Source organism: Alternaria burnsii, assembly GCF_013036055.1.
Source record: "Alternaria burnsii strain CBS107.38 chromosome Unknown 752, whole genome shotgun sequence".
Lineage (NCBI taxonomy): Eukaryota > Fungi > Ascomycota > Dothideomycetes > Pleosporales > Pleosporaceae > Alternaria > Alternaria burnsii.
Window position 1 is genome coordinate 1,289,557 of NW_024066114.1, and position 15,852 is coordinate 1,305,408.

At 51.3% G+C, this 15,852-nt stretch overlaps 6 protein-coding genes across 6 annotated transcripts; 4 read left to right on the forward strand and 2 right to left on the reverse strand.

Moving 5' to 3' along the window:
* Positions 1 to 2,545: 2,545 nt before the first annotated feature.
* On the reverse strand, positions 2,546 to 3,319 carry GT037_006522 (uncharacterized protein; the record flags this gene model as incomplete). The annotated part of the gene is made up of 1 exon (XM_038931569.1): positions 2,546 to 3,319. The coding sequence occupies one exon, from the start codon at positions 3,317 to 3,319 to the stop codon at positions 2,546 to 2,548; it is 774 nt and encodes a 257-aa protein (XP_038786066.1).
* Positions 3,320 to 5,072: 1,753 nt separating this feature from the next.
* On the forward strand, positions 5,073 to 7,173 carry GT037_006523 (general substrate transporter; the record flags this gene model as incomplete). Its single annotated transcript, XM_038931570.1, has 5 exons — positions 5,073 to 5,733; positions 5,786 to 5,990; positions 6,049 to 6,331; positions 6,388 to 6,694; positions 6,758 to 7,173. The coding sequence occupies 5 exons, from the start codon at positions 5,073 to 5,075 to the stop codon at positions 7,171 to 7,173; spliced, it is 1,872 nt and encodes a 623-aa protein (XP_038786067.1).
* A 1,180-nt stretch (positions 7,174 to 8,353) lies between these two features.
* On the forward strand, positions 8,354 to 10,087 carry GT037_006524 (peptidase serine carboxypeptidase; the record flags this gene model as incomplete). The annotated part of the gene is made up of 3 exons (XM_038931571.1): positions 8,354 to 8,638; positions 8,693 to 9,036; positions 9,088 to 10,087. 3 exons carry the CDS (start codon positions 8,354 to 8,356, stop codon positions 10,085 to 10,087), a joined length of 1,629 nt encoding a protein of 542 aa, XP_038786068.1.
* Positions 10,088 to 10,878: 791 nt separating this feature from the next.
* GT037_006525 (uncharacterized protein) lies at positions 10,879 to 11,100 on the forward strand (the record flags this gene model as incomplete). Its single annotated transcript, XM_038931572.1, has 2 exons — positions 10,879 to 10,976; positions 11,028 to 11,100. 2 exons carry the CDS (start codon positions 10,879 to 10,881, stop codon positions 11,098 to 11,100), a joined length of 171 nt encoding a protein of 56 aa, XP_038786069.1.
* A 1,025-nt stretch (positions 11,101 to 12,125) lies between these two features.
* GT037_006526 (uncharacterized protein) lies at positions 12,126 to 12,992 on the forward strand (the record flags this gene model as incomplete). Its single annotated transcript, XM_038931573.1, has 1 exon — positions 12,126 to 12,992. The coding sequence occupies one exon, from the start codon at positions 12,126 to 12,128 to the stop codon at positions 12,990 to 12,992; it is 867 nt and encodes a 288-aa protein (XP_038786070.1).
* Positions 12,993 to 13,334: 342 nt separating this feature from the next.
* On the reverse strand, positions 13,335 to 14,768 carry GT037_006527 (fad nad-binding domain-containing protein; the record flags this gene model as incomplete). Its single annotated transcript, XM_038931574.1, has 5 exons — positions 13,335 to 13,728; positions 13,778 to 14,097; positions 14,143 to 14,472; positions 14,521 to 14,697; positions 14,751 to 14,768. 5 exons carry the CDS (start codon positions 14,766 to 14,768, stop codon positions 13,335 to 13,337), a joined length of 1,239 nt encoding a protein of 412 aa, XP_038786071.1.
* Positions 14,769 to 15,852: the final 1,084 nt, after the last annotated feature.

The window sequence follows — 15,852 nt, forward strand, 5'->3', positions numbered from 1 at the left end:
TTTTATACGAAGGTTACGACCTTGACTTCGCTGACGTATTCTTCAGATTCGACGTCTCAGCAAGAAACCATAGATTCCGGCTCCGCTGCCCTGGGTAAGTCCTGAACACCTTTGGCCCCTCCTTAGTCTTCCTAGATCCTCCTGTAGGCGCAGGGTGTAGGAGTATCGATCTCCCATATCCTTCCTCGTACACCCGCGTGCCAAGATCAACAAAAGACTTGCACGACCGTTCCGTCCGCACTGTGCGGCAGCTTTCGTGCTCAACTACAACTCTCCGGAGAAGCTCTTGGGCAAGGAAGGGGCACTATCTTTTAAGTCGGCAGGTCGATGCACGATTGGTCCATGGCGAGCTAGCTCCTCCCCGCGAGTGCCGCATGTGGTTTGTCGGTCTCATACATCTTTTCGCCTTGAAGCAAGTTCTTGCAAATTACTTACAAGCATGCTAGGTGACAGCTGGGCATGCAACTCATCCAAAAACTTAAAGAAGATGACGAAAGGTAGTAGATACCACTGAAGTACGTCTCATAGGCGACTGTATCGTTCCTTGCATCTCTCCGTATTTGATACATCGAGTCAGAATCCTCCATCAACAACTTTTGCTGATAAAAACGCAGTGTCTCCTGCATGAGAGATTCAGCCGCCGTACGTATCTCTGCTGGATTCCTACTCCTCCCTATACATATTATCTCCGATGATGATATGCTATTACTCATTCCAATCACCGAACACTCGCTGTCGAAGCCTATCGCTGAGGGTCCTCTTCGTTCGTTTTCGATCAAACTGCGAAATACATGGTGCTGGCACCGATGAGTGTACGCAGTCCGAGGCCAGAAATGCCAGACAGAACGCAATCATGCACTCGAGAAGCCTTACTGAGCACATGTAAAGCCACCGGCATCATCCCCTTAAATGCTTAAACTGACTCTTCCACTCTCTTTCCCCCGCGCCAACTTCAGGTCGGCGCTTTGTTGGGTGGTGCGATGCTCTTCCGAGGTTACTTGCTCGCGGTAGCATCGAAGTCCATATCGCCAACCTCTGGAGATCGTCTCTCTCCCAAGGCCTTGATCCGATGCTAGTTGGCTTGTGTATCGCGTTCGAAAGTGGTGGCAGCAATCATGTGAATCCCGCTTCATCTTGATCAGATGCTTACCCGGTCTTGCCCCTTCCGAGTTGGTTCTCCACGATAAGTACTCTGACGACCTCAAAACGGCAGAGTGCTAATTCCGCGTAGTTTGCCCTTTTCAAATCGTTCACCCAACCCCTGCCTTCATTTTTTCCGCAGTGCAACCGATGCGCGTCGAGTCGGCACGGAGTAAATGTGATTGTTGACATGCGTCATGCTGCGAAGCCGCGACTGCTTCATTCGCGAAGGCAGGAGCTGGAGACTAACAGGTTTCCCAACCCAGCGATGACACTTCTCATGCTCCTCCAGGATTCTGATATTGATGTCGCATGCGACTATGGTAAGCCTCATCTACCCTCTCCCATTATAAGCACACCTGTTGACATTGCTGCAGATGTCTTTTGGTCGTGCATGATCGCAGCAGCAAGCTCATAGAGCTCTCTTTCTATCGTCTTGCGTCCTTCTACTTACTCTCCATCCTCTTTGTCCGGTTTTTGGAGAATATCATCGCCGCAGGAGGGGTAACCCCAAAATCGGGGTATCTTCCCGACTTGGCCGGATCTCTGAACGCCCCAAGGACTTTTGCACAACGCGTCAGTTCCGCCCATGTCCGCAAAGACGAAGGCAACAAGACCACAGATCACAAACGTAACGATGCCATTGCGATGCGAGGTGATGGCAAAATCGCTCCTCCTCGTGTCGTAAGGTAGGTGATGGATAAGTCGCTACATCGAAGATTCGTCCGAAGCCCGTCAGCACAAACCTTGCTAACATCGACCAGCCTTCTCATTATCTGCCAATCATCGCCCATCTAGTCTCCTTACTCGCCTGCTCCGTGTCAATTGCTAGCGCGTGTCACGCACCGCCTATTGCCTTGATCGCCACGCACGAGCCTAAAGAGCGGTCGCTCGACAAACATCATCACGACACAATACTGGCAATATATATCGCTTTGTTTATCTTCCCTTCGCCTTCGGGCATTTGGTCAATTTGAAACGATACAGAGAAGATTAGCATGGCCCCTGCACTAAGGATGACACGCTCAATCAAAGAGAAGCTACCATTTTTTTTTTAGCTTTCCTTTTTGCATGTGCATCCAGGGGGATTCGAATACCCAAGGCGACGACAGCACGGGCCTGCTGCTCGCCCTTTTTTCCCGCTCTCTTTTTGCCTTCGACGCCGGCGACATGAGTGTGGCTATACGGTTTCCAGGCTCATTGGGTATTCATTCAAGCCCACGCGTGTCTTTATATCGCATCTGCTTACTGCCGCTAACATCAAAATGCCCTTCCTCAATTATCGTCAGAGCCTGCTGTTGACATTGGCTCGACATCCTTACCGTCAGCTTGACATCAGTACCCCAGAAGGTATACGCGATTCCACAATGTTTGCTGGCAACAACTCAAAGTACTGTGAAGGTAATCACGCACTTTTCTTGTGCTTCCTTTTCCATAGCTCTTCTTTGTCAGCTCCATCCTTTTTGGTACAATCCGGTGATGGTAGCTTCTTGTTCGTGAACTGGGAAAATTGTGCTCTGACATCGTCTTCCTCTTTTTGGTCAAACCCACGCACGCCAGCCGCGGTATTTTCGACGTCGCGCCGCATTTGTGCACATGATAGTGCCATTCTCTGGACGGCATGGACACCGTCGTTCTGAACAGGATGAACTATCCTCGGGTCTTCTTCCGACTCCATCTCCGCCGATTGATCCCTAATATATTCCAACACATCTCGCTGTCTGACCTGTATGGATTTACCGTTTTTCTTGTCGGTTCGATCTGCGAAGGCATGCAGATAGTGTGTGAGCACTCGAGACGACATGACAAAGCGGCGAAAATTCGCTCTTTCGTTGAACCGGGCATAGCCGGCCGTCTGTGCCTCGAGCTTATGTACCTGGATGAAGGTTTTGTGTGCTTTGCCGGGCTCCAGTCGCTCTTCCTCTCCATTTTTCTTCCGTCGTGACACTCTGACCCTATTCGTCTTCTTCGTAGGTTTGGGGGTGTTCGACGTAGTTCCCATGACGCTTTCGGCCTCTAAGGTGCGCTCAAGGGTGGCGCTTTTGGACTTGTGTGGGATTCCTTTGGGGAGGGTAGGGCTTTGGGTGACGTCGGTACTTATCTCGCAATCAGTGGGCCTGATTGCTTTGTCCTCCAAACCCTTGTAGCAGGGATGGATGGTGATGCTCTGTTCCAACATTTCGACGTAGAAAATCGATATGTTCCGCCACATCTTCGAAGCATGCCATCCTACATGTGCAAGCCTTGCTCATTAGATGGGTGATTCTCATGTATCGTGTTATGATCTTTGATATGACGAGAAGCATCCAAAAGTGGACTGTATGTGAATATGAAAGCGGAAACAGCACCACAATAAATGCTGGAAGATTGTGGGTGACAATTAACATGAAATAAATAGAAAGACATTTTGCAGATTGCTGAGTGGAGATAGGCAGAACACAGGGAAATTTGTACATAAGAAAGTCTGAGACAAAGCATACGCATTACCAGATGACAAGGTAAGCTAAAGCGTCAGGCTGAACTAGAGCGACTTCATGAATTGGAAGAAAGTCAGGTCGTAAACTACAAGAATCATCAGCGAACGTTGGGTCGCGAAGACGTCGATCGACGCTGATTGGCTGACAAGGTTGGCGCTGTGGGACCTCCGCTCCAAGATCCGCATCTGCAAATCGTCACGCCGCGACACCACCACCGTTGACGTCGGCATCACACATCTCCGCCTGTCGCAATGGCGAAGAAAGGTACGCGCTCCTGCTCTCGTACTAGATGCTCTCCTCAAACACCCGATGTACTACCCCGGCCGACCCCCATTGCAGCCACCCGCAACGCACATGTTTGTCTACCTGCGCTGACAATGGCACCTCACAGCAAAGTCCCGTACCATTATGGTGCGCCTGATATCCATGGCCATGACGGGCTACTACCGGACCATGCAAAGACCGCGTGCGCACCAACCGCTGAGCATGCTCAAATACGACCCGATTGGTACGATACCATTGTTCTTCCAGTTCTTCGGACATTGTGCCTGCCTGGTGTACAAGATCTTGCTAGCAGCTGGGCAAGCGCAACTGAGGAAGAGATTAGACTTCGTTATATGGAGGGAGGCGCAGGGAGGCGCAGGAACACGGCTGACAATGCACAGTGCGGAAACAAGTACTCTTCCTCGAGGCGAAACGCGGCAAGAAATAGAACAATTTTTATATCACGAATCAAGCGTACACGAATTGGAAATGTACGGCGGGCATGGCGAACACTGGTTCAGGACTATGGACGGGATGAGAACGGTAGGAGATGGCGCATCGCAAAGATGGAGGTCTCGGCAACCATGCCTACCATCTGGAGTCGCCAGCAGGCATGGAGCAAGTTGCATGCTTGCACACACATGTATTATACGGTCAGCATGGCTCGGCGTTATATACGGGTCAGGGCAGAGCATGTCTGCCACACAACACGCACAATTTCTCCCATGGACTCACACCCACCCTTTTCTGCTTCATCTCACTAGTCATCCGACAATGCTCACCTTTATTCATGTATTCTCCCGCATTCATGTCCCGATTGCCGAGACGAGGACGTCCGCCAAGGTACAGGCTCCGCCCCGCTGCTTGTCTGGCCTCTTGGCCCGACTTGGTGTGCGCGAAAAACTTCGAAACTGGGTCGGCTTGCCTAAAAAGGTCGTTCCGGCTTCGTGAATGCTTGGACTACGTCGCCGATGGGCTCTTTACCAGCCACAAATTACCCCATACATGGTTTTGCTAAGACTCTGGGGTTGCAGGTGATGGGAAATGGCGGAGTCGGCATCACTCTTGGTCTCATCTGTCTACTGGCAGGATAGCCGAGCTTGCGGAAGCGCAAAAGTATAAGATGGTGCTGATCGGTAGCAGTTTAGGATGTTTATGAGCTAGAAGTTTATTGATTATCACAGTCCCAATATGGATCCTGAGAAGATTGACGAGAAACGCTCGGAACACTCCCCTGACACACGCACCGACAACCTCGACTATGAAAACTCCTCGTCGTCACAGGCCGCAATCGAACAACAAAAGTTAGCATCACAACCATCCGGCATACTAGGGACCTTCTCCAAACTCGGCAATCTACCAGAATGGCACGTCCCAGGATTTGGTCTGCTGCAGGGGAAGGCGCTGAACAATGCCATCTCCTGGTGCTCCTGTCTAGCCTTCCTCATGTTCGGTTACGATCAGGGTGTTCTGAGCGGAGTCCTTACCCTTGATGATTTCCAACGCCACTTCCCTCTCATGACACCTCGCGATCGTCCAAACAACCTTTGTTGGCTCGATGCACCGACCAACACCATACCCGACCCGAACATGTGCACAGGTAGCCCAAGTATCCTGTCTGCGTGTGTCGCGGTCTATCAAATCGGGTGTTTCCTAGGCGCTGTGCTCATCTTGTTCTATGGCGAGACTTGGGGCAGAAAGAGCAGTAGTTTCTGGGGCAGCTTCATCATGATTGTTGGAACAGTCATTCAAGTAGCCGCAGGGGGTACTTCTGGGGGCGGAGTCGACGGATATGCTCTGCTGAGTATTGGGCGTGTTGTCGGTGGGATCGGTAACGGCATGGTCACAGCGAGTGAGTACTATATTCATAATGACGTATTACCCTCAGCTAAACATGTTTGCAGCAATCCCCACGTGGCAGTCCGAGTGTGCGAAACCCGAGAAGCGTGGACGTTTGATCATCACTTCGGGAGCAGTCATCGTCGCAGGAGTGATGATATCTTACTGGGTCACCTATGGCTTCTATTTCCTCCCATCGGGCGAGTCTTACTCGTCTGTACGCTGGAGGTTTCCCATCATATTCCAGTCATTCTTCACAGTCCTCGTCATGTACGCAACTCTTTCCATACCAGATCATTGCGCTCTAGATTATACTAATAGCATCCAGGCTCGGCCTCTGTTTCCTACCAGACTCGCCACGATGGCTTGTAATGCGTGGTCGCCACGCCGAAGCTCGACACCTTCTCGCTCGCCTTGCCGACGCACCAGTAGACTCGGAGGAAGTAGACACGGAACTCACGAATATCAAGGATGCGCTCGAAGCGCAAAGCAAGGACGGCCCATTCAAGATGAAGGAGCTTTTGTACAACGGCCCAAGTCAGAACCTAAGGCGTACGCTGTTAGGTGTTGCCGCACAGTTCTTTCAACAGATCTCCGGGATCAACCTCATTGTACGTATATCGTTACACACTAGTTCGGAGCAGAGACTAACCTAAGTTCCTCTTAGACCTACTATGCGACCTACGTTTTCGAGAACTCGCTTGGTTTCGGGCCAGACATGTCTCGTCTCTTGTCCGCCTGCAATGGTACCGAATACTTTTTGGCCGGTCTGGTCGCCATTCCATTGATCGAGCGTGCTGGTCGCCGCAAACTCATGCTCTTTGGTGCATTCGGCATGATGGCTAGCATGGCTATCATGAGTGGTATGACATCAACAGCCAGTGAGAATGAGTTTGGTGCTCCAGTTCTAGAGCCCAAGTACGGTATCACAGCTGTAGTATTCATGTTCGCCTTCAACACCTTCTTTGCCATCGGTAAGCAGCATCTCTTTGGTAGAGCTTCGATATACAAGACCATTTCACTAATTCTTCACCCAGGTTGGCTAGGAATGACGTGGTTATACCCTGCTGAAATTACCAATCTCCGCATCCGCATTCAAGCGAACGCGCTCTCGACATGTTCCAACTGGATCTCAAACTTCCTCATCGTTATGATCACCCCACCCGCCTTCGCCAATCTACAATACAACACGTATACCATGTTCGCCGTCTTCAACGCTTGCCTTATTCCAAGCGTCTACTTCTTCTTCCCAGAGCCAAAGGGCAGGAGTCTAGAAGAGCTGGATGTCATCTTTGCAAGTGCGCATCATGAGGGCATCAACTCGGTCAAGCAAGCGAAGGATATGCCGAAGTTGACGGGGAGGGAATTGGATGTGCAGATTGCGAGATATTTCGGAGGGGATGTTGAGGAGGCAAGAAGGAGAAGTGTTGCGAGTGCTGGGATCACTACATGATGTGAGGCGGGATGTGTAGGTGGGCTCTCTTCGGAGATTTAGTAATAAAGCACTTTATCCAACACAATTCTCACTGCTGGGGAATTGATAGATAATGGAGTTAGCATGTTGCGAACTGGTGCTCCAATATGGCCACGCAGACCCATGCGCTTGGAGCCGCGTCGTGCCGGATTGATGCATGTAAGAAGTTGTGCAGTTTTGATCGTACCCAAGTGTGCCCAGGAAGTCGCGAGCTGGCCACTGCTCCTGCTATTGCCAAACGACCATGCTGACAGATTGCGGATGGCCCGTGGATCCGGCACATCTCTCCAATTCATGCCGTATCAGACTTCCTGATAGCACCAAGGTAACGACAAAGTTCTATAAAACCCGGTAAACACCTACTGATGGGAGCTAGCGCGGTACTATCTCGGCTGCCGCGTGGGTGGAGCTTTTCCGGCCTCTTCCCCTCTTTCCTCCTCCACCCAAACCGTGTCTGACCGTGACAACGACATCCAACTCCATCCCAACTTCGTGTATCATGCTAGAATCATGACGTCGATAAGCTTTGCCCGCCCCGGCAACAAGCAAGACAAGCCTTGGCAGATGGCCTTGTTCCGCCGCTGTGCATAGCGAGCTTCTACTTTGGGTAAAGAGCTTACAGGGCCACGCGCGCTGCAGCAAGCTTGAGCTCGTTGACTTGAGGCTTGAACTTCAGCGCAAAATTGTCGCAAACATCTCGACAAGTCGGCCTTATTCGTACTGTTGAAAAGAGGCATGCCGGGAAAAGAAGGATCAGCAAGGGGAATCTGCAGTTACTTGTTGCATCCCTTGCTGACAATGGTAAGGTAGAGTGACACGACAAGTCATCTGTCGGTTACGTACCGGTACAGCCTAGCCGAGATTCCCAACTATTCTTCTCCCACGCATAGCCCGGGGATCTTCAGAGACAGATGTTATCCGTCCAATGGTCGTGTACAGAGCATCCGCAGTTGCCTGATCCAGACTAATTTCCTGTGCGCGACCATGTAGTCTGACGTTGGCCCCGACTTCAAGCAAGGGATTACGAGGCGGAAGGTTGCATGTAACGCTGCTTGGCTTCGTTCTGGGGCAGTATTTATAAAGATGCAGAACCCGCTGCTTAGCTGGGCAAGCACTTACTGAAGTCTTGGTTATTCTTTTCCCCGACAAGCTTCCCACCATGGCGCGCTTCGCACAACTCGCCACCGTCTTGGCGGCTGCGTCTCTGGCCAGCGCTCGCGCACCTTTTATCAAGGAGCGCCAAGTGCCCGCTGACCCTACTGGCGTCACGACAATTACATCTGCCGCAGGTGCTAAGATCACGTACAAACAGCCTGGTAAAGCAGGTGTATGTGAGACTACCGAAGGTGTTGACGACTATGCCGGCTACATCAGCCTCAACCCGACCACCAACATGTTCTTCTGGTTTTTCGAGGCTCGAGAGAACCCAACAGAGAAGCCACTGGTAAGCAGAATCTCTATGACGAATCACAATGATCTCGACTGACCACTTCCCCAGACGCTGTGGCTGAACGGAGGCCCTGGAAGTGACTCCCTCATCGGACTATTCCAAGAGCATGGTCCCTGCAACGTTACCGAAGATCTCAAGACACAGCTGAACCCCTACTCATGGAACGAGCACAGCAATATGCTGTACCTCTCGCAGCCCGTGGGTGTAGGGTTCTCTTACGAGACTACTGAGACAGATGAAGATGGTCGCTACTCACTTGTCGATCCTGATACTGCCAACACGACCGATGCTGCAGCCATCGGCGCATGGCATATTCTGCAAGCTTTCCTAGAGCTTAGCCCACAGCTCGACCCTGATATCACCAACTTCACTTTCAACCTCTGGACTGAGAGGTAGGTTCTCTCTGAGTATGAAATTGAGCATATTGCTAACGAAGTTACTAGCTACGGAGGTCACTACGGCCCAGGTTTCTACAACTACTTTTATCAGCAGAACCAGAAGATCAAGAATGGCTCAACCGCTGGTGTCGAAGTTCAGATGGACACTCTTGGTGTTATTAACGGTATCATCGACGAACAGATTCAGGCACCTTACTACCCTGAGTTTGCTGTTAACAACACTTACGGCATCAAGGCGGTCAACGACACTGTCTACACCTTCATGAAGAACGCCTACTACATGCCTGAAGGTTGCCACGACCAGATCGAATACTGCAAGCAATCAGACCGCACTACTGAAGATGGCTACCTCACGTGCGCAGAAGCCACCAACCTCTGCCGATCGTTGGTTGAAGAGCCTTACTACGCATTCGGAGGCAGGGGTGTCTACGATATCAGGCATCCTTACGATGACCCTACGCCGCCTGATTACTTCGAGTACTTCCTGAACTTGGCTTCTACCCAAGAGGCAATTGGCGTGAACATCAATTACACTAGCACCAACGCCGCAAATGTGTCACGCGGTTTTGCCTCGACAGGTGATTTCGTCTTCCCCAACTTCCTCGAGGACCTTGAGGAGATCCTGGGTTACGGTGTTCGAGTCGCTCTTCTTTACGGTGACGCCGATTACATCTGCAACTGGTTCGGTGGCGAAGCCGTCTCTCTAGCCGTCAACTACACCGACTCCGAGGCTTTCCGCGCCGCTGGTTACACTCCTTTCCTCGTCGACGGCGTTGAATACGGAGAGGTTCGCGAGTACGGCAACTTCTCGTTCACCAGGATCTACGAGGCCGGCCACGAAGTGCCATACTACCAACCAGTGGCTAGCTTGGAGCACTTCAAGCGTGTGTTAGATCATGTTGTTATCGCAGACGGTAGCCAGGTTGTCACGGATGACTACAGCACGAACGGCACGGCGAAGGCTACTCACACTGAGTCCTTTGTTCCACTGCCGCCTACCAGCACACCCAGTGCTGTGAGCAGGGTTAAGCGAAGCACTGCATAGAGCAGTGGTGAACGTACTCATGCCACATGTTTTATGCCAGGTACCGTGCCACCCAAGCTATGAGAAATGAAATGAGTACTAGACAACACACCGATCTGTGCATAGATCATTTTCTGCAGGCTGTGAGAAGTGACGATCATTTGAACTGACTGAGACCCTCATTAACGATCAGATCCTCAGGCTTTTTGCGCAGCATCCCATGACGTCACGTGTCTTGATGCTGCACGAGCTGTGCACGTTTCCTCTGCTTCAACCACTATCACGATTTTAGCTCACCACGCATATGTTTCGCAGCAGGGAAAACGCCTCTTCGAAAACTAGTCAAATATGCGCATGTCCGATTCTACGCGAATGGATCACCGCACCAGCTCCCGACGCGTAGGGTCGCTAACACGCAACGTCCGCATGCCTTAGCTCAGCCAGGTCCTAGAATGATCACCAATGCTGGTGTCAGGTACAGAGCGCCTTTCGTGAAACATCAACAGATACATTTGGCAATGACAGATTACAAGCGATAGGGTTCCTTTCCCTCGGTAACTTTTCCACCTCTCTCGCAGCAGGGGATCCGCAATGCCCTTCCTATACCGACCCAGTCCTGGGAATCCCTTCGAGTGAGACATGTCTGTCTTGCGCGTGCAGCCAACGCCACCCACCCTGGCATCACGGTGCCGATGCAGGTACGACGAAACGCCGTCGTCATTGAGGGCTCATGAATGAAAAGGCTGCTATTGGGCCTAAACACAATGCCTCATTTCCCACTTTGGCACATGCTTAGCCCCAGGCTACGCGCAATGGTTGCACAATGGGCGAGTGGCATGTATACCCCATGGCAGGATCAGGAAGATTCAAGCGAAGCTGCATGCGGCGCGGATATCCTCACGGTGTACGAGTAAGTTTCTCAAGGTCACTGGATAGGGCACATGTTGACAAAATGCAATAGGCGCCTATTTGTAGACGAGCGCGTGTGCGAAGACCCCACCATTGAGGACGGAAGAGACACATCCCAGCCATGACTATCGAATGATGGTTCGGGCAACGACAAGACATTTCACGGTAACGACAGCCTCTTACCAGCAAGAGGGCGTGTTGACAAAACGCCTTGAACAAACGACCCTGACAACGAGTACGAGGTTCCACGCAACTGCTCAGCTTGGCAAGCGTATGAAGCACCCGTATTGTATTGTGCAGCTATTCGCCCGTCGCAATCATTTTGAATACTGTTGTTCGTTCTACTATCGCAGCTGGCGGACTCATTATTAGCAGGCTCTGATACCTAGCTGGTATGCCTTTGGCTAGTAGCTATTCTGCTGCGATCAGCGCAGCATGCTATGCGTTACCGGTAGATGTGGACGCTAGTCTCCTGCCTGTGCGGCAGGGCGCTGTTACACATGGTAAAGTGGATGGCAACGGAGAAGAACCGATCGAATATTGCTGCTTCTCGAGCTTTACAGTTGAGATACCTACTTCAGGGCGATTGTATGCCTAAAGCACGGTTTCTGGTCACAGGTACAACGATACTTCCACCACGAAAACTTTTCACACAACATTGAAAACGTTGCGATGCCTAATCTTCTGTAAGAAGGCCGCATGCTTGACGAAGTTACTGGCTCTGGTTTTTATTTTTGCTCGACGTACATTGGGAATCAGTAACTGGTTTTCATACGTGCAAAAGTCCCAGTCTATCGAGGTGTCGTTCCCCACTCTTTCCGTCAATATATGGAACATTCAGCTCGAACCTCGCCATGTGCATCTCTGCTGTTCCGTATCTTCGGATACCCTGCTTGGAAGTAGTCCTGGTTTCTTCTGCCACATCTGAAACCTGTCATCCAGTCAGCAATCCTATAGTCTGCTAGTAGGAACCTTCACCGGGGCCTATCACAAAAGCCTCGCTCCTGGCAGGTGAGAGAAGTCGTCTGTGCGCAAGCGGTCCTGCCTGACCTTGATCTGTTTCGCCTTCCGAATTGTTCTCAAGCATAAACGACAACACGCAGCTCAAAAGACATTCAACTCCTCGGTCGTTGACACACATACCCCAACCATGACCTCGACTTTGCAGTTGAGCAACCCCAGCGTCCCGGATCCCGGCGGTGCATGTTTCTATCTCGACCTTCCCCGCGAGTTACGAGACATAATACACTCGTACGCCTTGACATATATGTTTGGCCTGATTAGCGCACCGAACGAGCTTTGTCTCTCGACATTCAAGCGTCGCGGACCTGACCCACGGGACGACTCTTGCTGGTGGAAAGATCCTGCGCCCTGGGTCCCAAAACTCGAGCCTTGCCTCCAGCATGAACGTCCACCGAGCCAGGAAATCGAGAGAGTTACAATGCTGGGCGATCCCAATCCACTTCGCCTAGTTTGTCACCAGACCCGTGCTGAGACACACGGGCTCTTGTTAGACTTGAACAACATTCGCTTCATTTATCGACACGAGCACTGCAACTACTACAACTTATATGGGGACGAATTCAGCAGGGAGATTGACACGAATGAGTTGTTTCGGTTGTTTTATCACCAATGCAGCGCGACCGACAAGAATCGCCTCCGCCGGATAACCATCGAACGAACCTGTGACGCGATTGTACAAACACCCGAAGCCCACAATATCCTGGCAGGCTATATGCGAGACTACGCCCACTACAAAAACATCTCCTTTCTAATTCGCTTTAGACTAGTTCATGATAACCCATGGGAGTTTCATGGGAAAATGACGCAGGTCTTCAGTCTGGTTCTCAAAGGACCACAGATTAGCCGTTTCGCTGCAGCGTCCCTCAAGAAAGGACTTGACATATCTCAGGAGGTGCAAAGGAGACTTCTCCATCTCTCGGGGTCGGCAACGGTACCACATAATGTGCATTTCTTGATACAAGAGGAATCTTCAGAGCACGTGGTGAAAGCGTAGCGCAGGGCGCAGGGCGACAAAAGCCTATCGAGGACGAGCGGCAGGAAAAGCTTTACACAGATGTGCAAATATACCAGCGACACGAAAGGGCTTTGGACATGGTACCTAGGTGACATTGGGGTGATGCCTGGATTGGATTTGCGGTGGAGATGGGGGACGAACTTGGTTTCTCTAAAAGGTTTATCGTTTCAGTCGCCGGCTGTAGATACTGAAAAGATTCATTTCACGGAGTTCTGATACAAGTACTGAACCAAGTTGTCATCGCGGCTTGTCATAATGTCGTTCGTATGCGAATACTTTACAATGTATGTTACGGTTCGTGCACGCCAGCTTACCACAACACTACGCTGCCGCACTATTCTCTGCTAGCACACCATTACTTGTCGCCATGTCTCCCATGGCCTTGCCACTTTGCTTCTGCTTACTCTTGAAGTATTGCGTGAAATCGTGTCTAACCTGATGAATAGTCTCTGCGATGCTCTTTCCCCACACCGGATCATCACTCGCCTTTTCACACATCTTGAAAAAATCCTTCCTCTTCTCTTCATGCGCTGGGTCCCAAAGGCGGTGGAAGTTCTCGCGCGACATGGGATCGATCATCTCGCGCCAGATCTTGATACGGATTTCGGAGTATTTATCGAGAATAGATTCGTCAAGTTCGTCGAGATGGATTCCAGTGAAGCAGTCGTAGAGGGAGCCAACGTCGGCGAAACCGCCCGTCAAACCCATGCCGCCGCTGTTGTTATGTTAGTAGAGCAAGCGCATCAAGGGTGTCGATTACTTACAATGGGTTACATAGATGCGCCGCGTCAGCGACCAGTATTACCTTTCCTACACGGAAACTGGGTGCGCATCTTTGTTGGAGTTTGTAAGGACTCATACTGACGAGCTTGTACTCATCAGGCTTCGGATGACCAGGGAGAATTTGCTCATAACGGAGCGGTTGGCGTTTGATGAGTTCCTCTTTCGAGAGGTCTTCAGAGTCGCCGTATGTCACTCGCCATAAGCCGTCGTTTGTGATCTTGGCAGCCATATACCAGTCTGTTGGGTGGACAATGAAGTTGGAATCCCAGTAGTCGTATCGCTCATCGAATGGTAGGTAGACCTAACATGTTAGCTGTGGAATCATACTCAGATGCTTCACTCATACATTAGTAGCAACAATTTGCTGCTTCAGCGTCTCTCCTGGATACTCTTTTCCAAACAATGCAGTGCGAACACCACTTGATGCGCCATCGGCGCCTACCAGATAATCACCTGTGATCCTCTTTTTCTCGCCATCGTTCGTTTCCACGACCGCTGTAGCGCCATTATCATCTTGTTCTACGCCGACCAGCTTATGACCCCACTTGATTTCAGTATTGGGGTAGCTTTCGAAATGCTTCACGAGTAGCGGACCTAATTGATCTAGCGGCAGCACCACCATTGAGTATTTCGAGTCTTCCGGCTCGCGGCCCATGCCAGCCAAGAAGGTTGTGTCCTGCAACCGCCAACATACACCTCTGGGGTGAAGCCCGACTGCACGTACATCGTCTATGATGCCGGCGCGATGGAAGTCGTAAACTGCTGAAGGTGCATAATGAGCCGCTCTTGGGTTGCCATTGATCTTGGTATCTGCATCGAGGATCGTAACTTTGATGCCGAGATTTTTCGCAAGGAGGACTCCGAGCAAAAGACCGGAGGGACCAGCTCCGACAATAACGACCTGGTAGTGTTAGCGACAGGCGAGAGGCTCACGTAGAAACAAAGCAAACATACGTGGTTGAGTTTCGGCATGGTTACGAATCGGCACTACTGCATGTGAATACTGTGAAAGCATCTGCTAACCAGATGTCATTCTTTAAGATGGCATGTCCCCCGTGGTGGGGCTGTCAAATCCCCGCCTCCAAGGTTCTCCATCCTCATCTCAGAGACATTCGGCTGTGATGCAGGTGCGGGGAAGAGCTCGAGTGCCCCACATGGCAATCGACAAGAGGGGAAGGTGCACGTGACGCACTGAGTAATGACAGTGGAGCCAAGGGTCTAGGAGGGGTCGAGTGCAAGGCTGGCGAAGCGTGAGCTATGACGTAGCCGCTGGAGAGGTGAGCGCGCGTCTCCCCTGATGATCGCAACTCCGGCATCAGACTGGACCCTGATACATCCTAACAAGCCATGGTTGCTAGAGCGAGCACGTCTTACGAAGATGGTGACGAAGACATTGCGATACACCCGGAAGTGTTGGGAAGACGCGCTCCACGCTATTGATACCTCCAGGTCGCGAACATTGTGGAGACTGGAGACGCTCGTATTGGCTGGTGGTGAGATACGAACAGAATTAGAACACACCACCCACGCGCGACGTCATGGCCATGGCAAGTCGCCGTATTGATCTTACAAGACTCGTACACGGCCGCCTCAGCATGTGACGATGCGAGCGACACCGAAACATCCGCTCCGATCTCCTGGCGTCGCATTGTTGTTGGGACCTTGGGAAGCGCAGGGACTCCCGGGCTTGCGAAAATAAGCTTTACCGGCCCTTCAAGGGTTTTCAGCCTCTTGTTCGCCACTATCGCAACCACGAACAGCCGCAACACCATGCGACTAATCTGTTCATCGTTGTATGCGTTCAACATATTTCTTTTCAGCTCGCCAACGCTGTTATGACTCGATGGTACAATATACCTAGGCGCTGCTTGATTCTCGATCATCGCCTAGGAGCCATAGATCCACTCATGTTATCATAGCACACCAAGCTCATTCCCACGATGCCCCTAGGTCTGCGACGATTGGGCCGACGCGCGCTGAGAGGCTTGGACGACCCAGTTATACCCACTGTCTCCTTATCTCGGTTTCCCTCAACCAGACTGATCCCAAGCTTTGG